The sequence below is a fragment of the Elephantulus edwardii genome, unplaced genomic scaffold (genome assembly GCF_000299155.1).
Source record: "Elephantulus edwardii isolate Elephantulus edwardi_28Jun2011 unplaced genomic scaffold, EleEdw1.0 scaffold00195, whole genome shotgun sequence".
Classification (NCBI taxonomy): Eukaryota; Metazoa; Chordata; class Mammalia; order Macroscelidea; family Macroscelididae; genus Elephantulus; species Elephantulus edwardii.
Genome location: NW_006399945.1, coordinates 1,912,226 through 1,921,790, shown reverse-complemented (window position 1 = coordinate 1,921,790; position 9,565 = coordinate 1,912,226). Strand labels below are relative to the sequence as shown.

The following is a 9,565-nucleotide window of genomic DNA, read 5'->3' as shown; positions in this document are numbered from 1 at the left end:
CAATGAATGAATGGAAACCCAAAATCTCTGTAATTGTTTATGAAAATTAATAAAATATAATTATAGAAAGAAAAAAAAAAGAAAAGCTAATGCTATAACAACTAGGGATCTGTAAGGCACAGCTGTGTTCTTGGGGCACAAGCCTCTTACTTTCTACTTGCACGACTTCTTGAACTACAATAAGATTTGTCCAGTTGAAAGCAAGTGGTAGAATTCCTCTCTAACCCACTTCTCCCTAACTAATTACCAGAACAGATCAGTTGTCTGCTATGACATCATCTCTACCTAGAGGCAAACAGAGAAAAGAGTCCTATTAGCCACACCCATCACATTTCTGCCTAGAAGTGTGGTTTCAGCTCTAAAGAGATCTATAAGGGAAGCAGTTTCACAGTGTTTTAAGGTTATAGCTATCTTGGGAAACTAAGGTGCGTCTAATATAGGCCATGGTCTTTGCTATCACTTGTTATGCATCAGAGTGTTGGACAATGACTAAGGAGGAAAGAAGAAGAATTGATACCTTTGAGCTGTGGTGCTGGAGAAGAGTATTTAGAGTACCATGGACTGCTAGGAAAACAAACCGGGTGGTTCCTTGGAGAAGGACATCATGCTTGGGCGGGTGGAGGGACGGCGCAGGAGGGGAAGGCCCTCTATGAGGTGGATTGATTCAGTGACTGGGGGCTGTTGTACATAGGGTCGCTATGCGTCACAAGCGACTAGACAGAGCATAACAACAACAACATCATCATCTTGGGAAATGGAGAAATTACACGGCATAAACAGTAAACCTGTTTTTTAACATAGTTTTGTTCACTTACCCCATACCTCTCTTTAAAACAATTTAAACTATCAACTAGAGCTCACACAACAAACAAAACTCATGAAGTGGAAATGATTCACAGCTGACCCTCCAGTGTGTTTTCAGAGGCTGTAAATATCACAAGAGGAGAATGCCCATCTTTCTCCTTCTGAGCAGCTGGTGGATTTGATCTTAAGAGTCTTAGTGTTTGCAGTGCCTTACCCACTAGGCCACCAGCGCTCACCTATACTACCAATAGGTATCATAGAAATGGTTTCTGGTGCAAACACAAACATACTAAATGGAGCTCCCAGAGGTAGAGCCAGAAAATAAAAACGAAAGGAATAAAAGGAAAAAAAAAGGATGACATACTGAAGCAAAAGACTAGAATTTCTTGAAATAAGTACTTAATTAAGAGTCATGTGGCAATAGTTTTAGAATTTGAAATGAGAATACAATCACCAAATCACTAAGTAAACAATGTGCACATGTACTTAAGATGCATAGGGCTGACTAACCCTTGAGAGGGTGGCCGAGTTCGCAAAAACTGCATAAGGTGCACATTATTTGAGTAAAGTACGGTACTGTTATTTCATAGCAACCAATACTTAAACCATTTCATTCTCATGTGAAAAAAAATCCCTCTGAAAATAGAAATTAATCTTAAAGAATATTCTTAAGTAAACCTTTAAAATTATTCACTTAGAATAGTTGTTTCATCTGTAACTTCCAAATCACTATAAAATGGTTCAGAATTAGTCGATAAATATTCTATTTATATAGACATAAAATTATTATGCAAATATAGAACTCCTCAATTTTACAAAAAGTATTAACCAGCTATGCACAAAATTTGATAAAAGAAATATGTGCTTGATCTTTAAGCACTTAAAAAGCAGCCAATCAAATGCAGAAAGTGAAAATAAAATTGCAAACATGAAAAATTAAAGGAGTTTTTGAAGAATTGTGTTAAATCATATTCATGGATAGGACAAGACTATGAGAAGTCAGGACCAATGGCCACACTTGCCATCAGCGTTAGGAGTAAAGCTACTTACCGACCATTGCACTGACTTCCCCAGCCATTAGTGTTTCTACCGTCTCGTTGTACAGGTTCACATCAATGATACCTTTTCGAATAGTCTCTCCGACTTTGGCTCCCAGTAATACTGAGCCGGTGGTTTCAAATATCGAAGCCAATATGCATGCCTGTCTCAGGGTCACCACGCCCGAGCCCACAGCGGTACCGAATGAATTGGCAACATCATTTGCACCAACGGAAAATGCCAAGATAAAAGCTATGATAAAACCCAAAATGACCATCCACAAATACTCATCCAAGGCCATTTTGGACAGTGGGCTCCGGGGACTTCTCTTTTGCAGAAATATATTAAATAAACAAAGCCTGAGGTTATAAACTTCGTAAGGCCGAGAGTTCTTGTAAACAGTGAGTTTGCTCTGGAAAGTGCTGGACAATGTTAGAGCCTTAACAAACTGCTAACTGCTGGTTTTCAAACTACTGTCAGTCCAGTTCATTTGGTTGTGTGCAGTCAGTGGTAAAACACATTCCATATTTTTCTCCCAATCTGGGAAAGCTGCGTTGTCTCCTCCTGTAACAGAAAGAAACAAAAGCAATCAATTACCCGAAGCAACCTGTAACAGTTTGTTCTTTCAGAAATAAATGTTGTAAGCCAGCTAATGGGATCTAATGTTGGCATGTGACGGTCCTAACCATAAAGCAACTCAAGGGGGATTATAATTAGGTTAACCCCCCAAAAAAAAGCTGATTTGTGGAGTGTGAAGAGGTTGGAGCATGCTTTGTAAGTATACACTGATAATCTAACATAGGGGATAAGATTTTTCTTTCTTTCTTTTTTAAAATTCAACTTGAAAAAGATATCTGGTCATTGCTTTTTGAAGGAAGTATTTCATCAAATGAGCAAGAGATAATCAGTGCAAAACTGAAGGTCACACGGTTTCTCAAAGATATGGAATGTGCCTCATTTCTGGGAGGAGTGATCACCAAATAATCTACTGTGGTCACCAAAGGTGTGGCCAGTCATCCACCTGCAGGAAACGGGCCACTTTACTCAATGAGCACAATGCATGTTTCTAAGACTCAGAGGTTCTGGTATAAAGTGACTCATCCAGAGAGAAAGGTAGGAGCTGAAGGGCGTCACAGAATGAACAGAGGCGGCTGGAGAATGAATGATCCTGGAAAAGCATGTGAATGACCATGACACGGGTTGCAACCACTCCCAGCTCACTCGGAGGAAAAGCCAGCGTCCTCACCTGTCCGTCCCAATCTGCTGGCTCTTGCCTTGCTCGCTGACCTCAGCTTCTTTCTCAATCCTTTCCTCATTCTCCTCCCATCATACCCTGGCTCCTTGCTATTCCTTGAAAACCCCAAGCACACTTTGCCTCTGGGCCTTTGTAACTGATAATCCCTCTGGCTGGAAAAATCTTCCCCCTGACAGCTGCATAGCTCACTTCACACGCCATCGAGGCCCCTGCTCAAATGTCACCACCAGAAAGACCTCTCCTGACCTAACTAAAATAGTCACTCTCCTCTCCATGCCACCATTCGCTCTATTCTCTCTATCTTTTTCCACTTGCCACCTGACCTTTCCATCCATTCATTCACACACTCATTATTGTCTCCCTAACTATAATGTAGGGGCTTTGTTTCATACACTGCTCTATCTCCAATGCCTAGAATAGTGCCTGGCATGTGGTAAGCTCAGAATAAATTTGTTGAATTAAGGTTTGAAGAATTATTAAACAAATGAGAAGAGTTTTCTTTCTCTTTCAGGGAAGAAAGAAAGGAGATGCCACAAAATGAGTTTATCTGCATTTAGAGAACATTACCAAAGCTTCAGAAGGACCCTTTGCCACTGCTGTGGAGCTTAGTGGTTCACAGTGACCCCGAAGGATAAAGGAGAACTGTCCATTCTTTCTTCCATGGAGCCTCCAGTGGATTCCAACTTCCAGAGGCTCACATTGGGCTAGCAGCACAACTCACTAAGGGCTACACACCAAAGCTCCCTGAAAGGTATCAGGCATGCAGAACGGCGCATAGAACAGTGTGATGTCTCACAGATGCTTACGGAACTGAACTGAGAACATCAGACTCAGAGAAAATGTCATAAATATTGCAGCTGATCAATCAACAATTCTATTTTCTTTAAAAAGCAAGGTATAACATTATATGCACATAATAACAATGTTTAAAATGTATAAAAATATCCAAAAAGTTAAATATACTAAAATCTAGCAATCCGAGAGGTAGGGTTCCAGATAATTTTTTTCCCCTCTTCTTTGGGTGTCCTCTCCAAATAATATACTGTGGTATTTATTTTTCAAATTAATACAGAAAAAATAAATCAACAAAATTAAATTAACAGGGAAAAATAACCTTGTTTTATGTCAGGCTGGGTTGGCCAGTACGTATTGGATTGGACAAATCTGCTGTAAAAGACCTTTAAAGTGTAGAAAAGCAAAGATGTCATTTTGAGAAATAAATTATGACTGAACCAAGCCATGATATTTTTAATTGCCTCATATGTATGCATTTGAGACCCGGACACTGAATAAGGATGACAGAAAAAGAATTGACGCCTTTGAGCTGAGGTGTTGGAGAGCATTGAACATCCCATGGACGGCCAAGAGAACAAAAAGGTATGTCTTGGAGAGGGGTCAGCCAGAGTGAATGATGAGTGAGGCTTTACCTCACATACATTGGGCATGTTGCGTGGAGGTGCTATTCTTGGAGAGGGACATGATGCTGGGAAGGGCGGAGAGCCACTGAAGAAGAGGAAGATCCTCAACCAGGTGGACTGACACAGTGACTGCTGCAGTGAGCTTTTGTGTGTCAGGAAGTGTGAGTATGACACAGGATAGAACAGGGTTCAGATCTTTTGTTCACAGGGTTGTACTCGACTTGACAGCACCTAACAACAACAACAACATGATGTATATAAAAACTGGAAAATGAGTAAGGCAAACCAAAGGAGAACTGATGTCTATAAATTATGGTGTTGACAGAAAATACTGATTATACTACAGATTACCTAAAGAATGAACCAATCTCTTTCGGAAGGGTTACAACCAGAATGCTCCTTAAAAATGGGGACAGTGAGACTTCATCTTATGTACTCTGGTTACGCTACTGGAAAGGAGTATCCCAGGAGGAGGACACCGTGTTTGGTAGACTGAGTGAAAAAGTGAGAGCCTCTCAACAAGATGGGCTGACAAGTCAGTGACTGCACCACTGGATTCGAGCACGGCAACACAGGTGAGGATGGTGCAGCACCGGGCAGGTCTCTCTCTGGTGTACAGAGGGCTGCTGTGACTCTTCAGTATCAAACCACAAGGTGCCAACAAGTCAGATAAGAACATCCAGGCCAGAGGTGTTGGGAATTTCCTTAATGTCACTCACTAAGAAAACAATGGTGAACAAAAGTGAATGTGGTACTTTCACCTTCGAGACTAACATTACAGCCCTGAGGGAAATAGATACTAATGAAATAAACACATAAATAAATGCATAATGATAAACTAAATGAATAACGATAAGAACTATGAAGGAATGGGCACAGTGTTCTGAAAGCACTGCCCTTGCTTGAAAGAGCAGAAAAGTTGAACCTGCCATCTATGGCCATTGAGAGCTAACTCTAGAAAGAAGGCATTTCTGGCGTTCCACACATGAGAGAGAAGAGGGCGGAGGCAAACCAGTGGGAGGTAAATGATGCAAGTTCAGGTAAAAGACCATGGCCACCCTAAGAGTAACAGGGTGCCTCTAACGGGCTCACATGACCAGACTTCCATCTCTGAAAGATCATTCTGGCTACAGTGTGGAGGATAGGACAGGAAAAGAAGTACGAGTGTGCAAGAAGAGACTAATTAGGTGGTTAGTGCAGTCATTCTGACAAGCTGGTATCCTGGACCAGGCTGGTGATGGTGAAATTACTGAACAAGCATGGTAAATGACGAGCTCAGTAGCTAACTGAAGGGTTGGCTGGTAGAATCCACAAGTCATTCCGTAGGAGAAAGATGTAGTACTGCTTCTGTGAAGGTTCACAGCCTTGAAAACAGGATGGGGCAATCCTATTCAGTTCTCCATGGTCACCATGACTGGGAATCAATATAGTAGAGTGGGTGTTGGTCAGTTGTAAAAGTCAACACACTTAGTATTAATAACTTATTTATAAATGAGAGCTGAGAGATAGACAACAGATGTTTATGGGCTTGTGGAACCAGGATGGAAAACATTTTTGCTTTGTTTTCACTTCTGTGATGTTTGTAGTTTAAGGCAATGTCAGGCTGGAGGTTCACTTTTTGACACATAAAGTGAACAGCTAACTCCCAGGAACAGGGTAGAGAAAGAGGCACCTAACAACAACAACAACAACAACAACAAGGTGTACGTATCGTTGATACCATGCACAGAATTCTCATCCCAAAATTAAGTAAATAGTTATTTTTTTCTTATCTTACGGTTTCAATTTCTACGTTTACACTTTTCATTCATTTTGGTGTAAGGAAGGAACTAACCTTTCCACCTTTCCAGGTAGTTGGTAGTTAGCCAATTTCCCTGACGTCATTTATTGAATAAACCATCCTTGCCCAACTGATTTGAAATCCAATGTTCAAAATCCAATGTGCAAACACCTAGTACTCTCGTGGCTTGGATCTGCTCATAGGTCAGGCACTCTGAGTTTGGGCTTTTATGGAGTGATAACGTAATATTTTGGCCTCAGAGTGGTGGTTCTCGGTCTGTCAGAAACTCATTTTCAACTCTGTCAATGTTTACCATCTTTGTCAATGTAGCAGCTTGTGTAGTGATTGTTCTTATTTATTTTGTTCATATTTGGTACAAATGGGGAAAGGAGAAGATTTTGAAGCTGCAATTAAAAAAAAACCCTAATAAACATAATTCATTCAGGTCTCAAAGTCCCTGGATAGCAGAGTTGGCAGTTGGCTGGTATTCAAAAATTTTGCTGTTCGAACCTACCTACCTAGGCTCATTCAAGAAACAGGCCTAGGAGTTTGCTTTCATAAAGATTACAGCCAAGAAAACACTTCTGGAGCCTTTTAACTGTGAGTAAATTAGTCAATATAAATAAAAACTCTGATGTTGTTTTGGGGTGCACTTGAGTCAGTTTCAGCTCACAGTGGCCCTGTATACAATCGAGTAAAACAACGCTCAGGTCCTGCACTATATATGACAACCGTGGCTCTATTTGAACCCACTGTTGCATCCACTGCGTCCATGCATTTCCTTGAGAGTTTTCTCTTTTCCACTGACCCTTAGTTTACCAAACATGATGTCTTTTCCAGGGACTGATACTTCCTTAATATCCAAAGCACAACTTTGTTTCTAAGTAACATCTGACTGTACTTCCTCTAAAGCCAATTTGGAGTGTTTTTTTTTCTTTCTGTCAGTCTATGACACAATCAGTCAACACTGTAATAAGTAGTACCAGAACAAATGGAGAAAAGACTGATATTGTCAAGTGCTTCAGTTTACATGGAGCCACAATCTAAGCTCACGGAGGCAGCAATCAAGACCTCAAGTAATGGAGTGTTGTACCGCACTGCAAATATGCTGGAAAATATATTAAAAGTAAAGATGTTATTATGAGGATTAAGATATGCCTGGTACAAGCCATAGTATCTTCCTCATTTCGTTGTTGTTCTTATGTACCATCAAGACAAAACCAACCCCAAGCTGACCCTCTGGCGGGTTTTCAGAGGCAGTTAATTGCACAGAAGGAGAACGTTCATCCTTCTCCTGTGGAGCAGCTGGTGGCCTCGAACTGTGTGCCTTCAGTATTGCAATGCAGCTTCTTGCCACTAGGCAACCAAAGCTCATTTCCCTCACAAGCATGTGAAATCTAGACAGTGAATAATGAAGACCAAAAAGAACTGGCGTACTGGAATTATTATGGTGTGAATAAAGAATACCGAGTATCGGAACACTAAGGAGGGTTAGAATAAGCTTCTAAATCTCTCTTCTCTAGTCTTCTAGCATGAATGAAGCATTAACCAACTTCTGTGGAGTGGATTTCAAACCATGGTCACCTTATGTGTAGAACTGTATACTCCATAAGATTTTCAATGGCTGATTGTATTTAAGAAGGCACCCCTCAGAGGTGTTAGTCTCCTAATCTTTGGGTAAACAGCCATGTGTGTTAACGGTTTACACCATGAGGGACTCCTGTGAGAGCCCTCAACATGGCTGGAATTCAACAGGATTGTGGGCTTTAAGACACTCTTACTTTCCAAATGCATTTGAAGGACAGGGATCTTATTTTACAAGAAGTACTGATGGACTTGACAGGTTCTGTCTTCCAAAACTGTCTATGCTCAACATCCTTCATGTCTTCTGAACAAGGTGAAGCATTGAGTCAAATCCTCCTATCCTCACTTAGAACCTAAATTTTAAAGAAAACGTGAAACACTCATTCTCAAAATTATTTTTGGGCAGATCTGTACCCTATTTAAGAGCAGTGATGTTGACACTGAAGCACGTAATTAGCAAACTTTATGTAAAAAGATCTCTGGTTCAGAGGGCTCTTTCTCTGGACCCAAGCAAGACATGTACAGATCCAAGCAAAACTGTGTTGAGCTGTCCGGTTTTGGTCCACCCACCGATCACCCCTCTCTTCTCCCAGCTTCACAGCCCAATTATTTCCTGCTTCTACTCGGCCCAGACAACTGCATCTGCGGCTCACTGTGACTCAAGGAGAGGCTCCTACCAAGGCCATCTGCCATTTTAGAGGATTGGGCCACAGTCTTTCTTTTTTTTTAATAAAATCTTATTTTAATTGTGATTTTAATGAATATTTTCATAGAAATTGATTTTCATTCATTCATTCATGGTTGCACATTTTACCCCTCTTCCTCAGTTGACTTTTTCTTTAAAAGACTATTCATTCATTGTTGTAGGGCCATAGTCTCTTAAACCAACCTCCTTTCCATTGGCCTATGAAGACTGTGTTTTTTTGAGGATTTTTGGCTTGCATCCAGGCCAAGTTCTCCCTTTGCCAATACACACAGGACCCTCCATGCAGAGGACCTTGCCTCTCTGAAGAAAGTTCCCTGTGCCTCTGCTCAAGCCCACAGAGCTTCACACCCACACTCTAAACATATATAATCTACTTTCCTGGAAGCCAGGGTAGTATCTTGAATTCTCACACTTAAGAGGTAGCACCAGAAAAACACAGCTACCTCTTCAATAGTACAAAGTAAAAGCTTGTGGCTCTGGTTACATATTGAGGAATCTGACTGCTAAACTGAGATATTAAAATGAATAGCTTGTTTTAATACTACGTAAGTGGAAGATTTGATTTTTAAAATCTTATTATTTGCAAGATATTTAGTCATAAAAGTAAGCATAATCATGAGAGAAAATACAGAGTATTATATTTCACACTAATGGTAAAAATTATACGGAAATAGTTCTCAAACTTGCACTGGAGTTTAAAAAGTAGCATTATTGATGGAACATTCTCTAGAATAGATCACATTCTAGGTCATAAGGCAAGCATCAGTAGATTCAAAAACATAGAAATAATACAAACCATCTTGTCAGACCATAATGCCACAAAATTAGAAATTAATAATAGGATGATAAAGGAGAAAAAAACCATGCATTTGGAAGCTGAACAACACCTTGCTTGAACATGAATGGGTAGTAGAAGAAATAAAAAATGAAATTAAAAAGTTTCTTGAAACTAATGACAATGAAAACACCACTTGCCAAAA

The 9,565-nt window shown here is 40.3% G+C and overlaps 1 protein-coding gene across 1 annotated transcript in view; it reads right to left on the bottom strand.

Moving 5' to 3' along the window:
• SLC20A2 (solute carrier family 20 (phosphate transporter), member 2) overlaps positions 1-9,565 on the bottom strand; it is a 93,166-nt gene that overhangs the window by 52,688 nt on the left and 30,913 nt on the right. The window contains exon 3 of the mRNA XM_006896983.1: positions 1,855-2,406. Coding sequence (XP_006897045.1) covers positions 1,855-2,143 — 289 coding nt within the window. The 5' untranslated portion in view covers positions 2,144-2,406. The remainder of the gene's footprint in view (positions 1-1,854; positions 2,407-9,565) is intronic.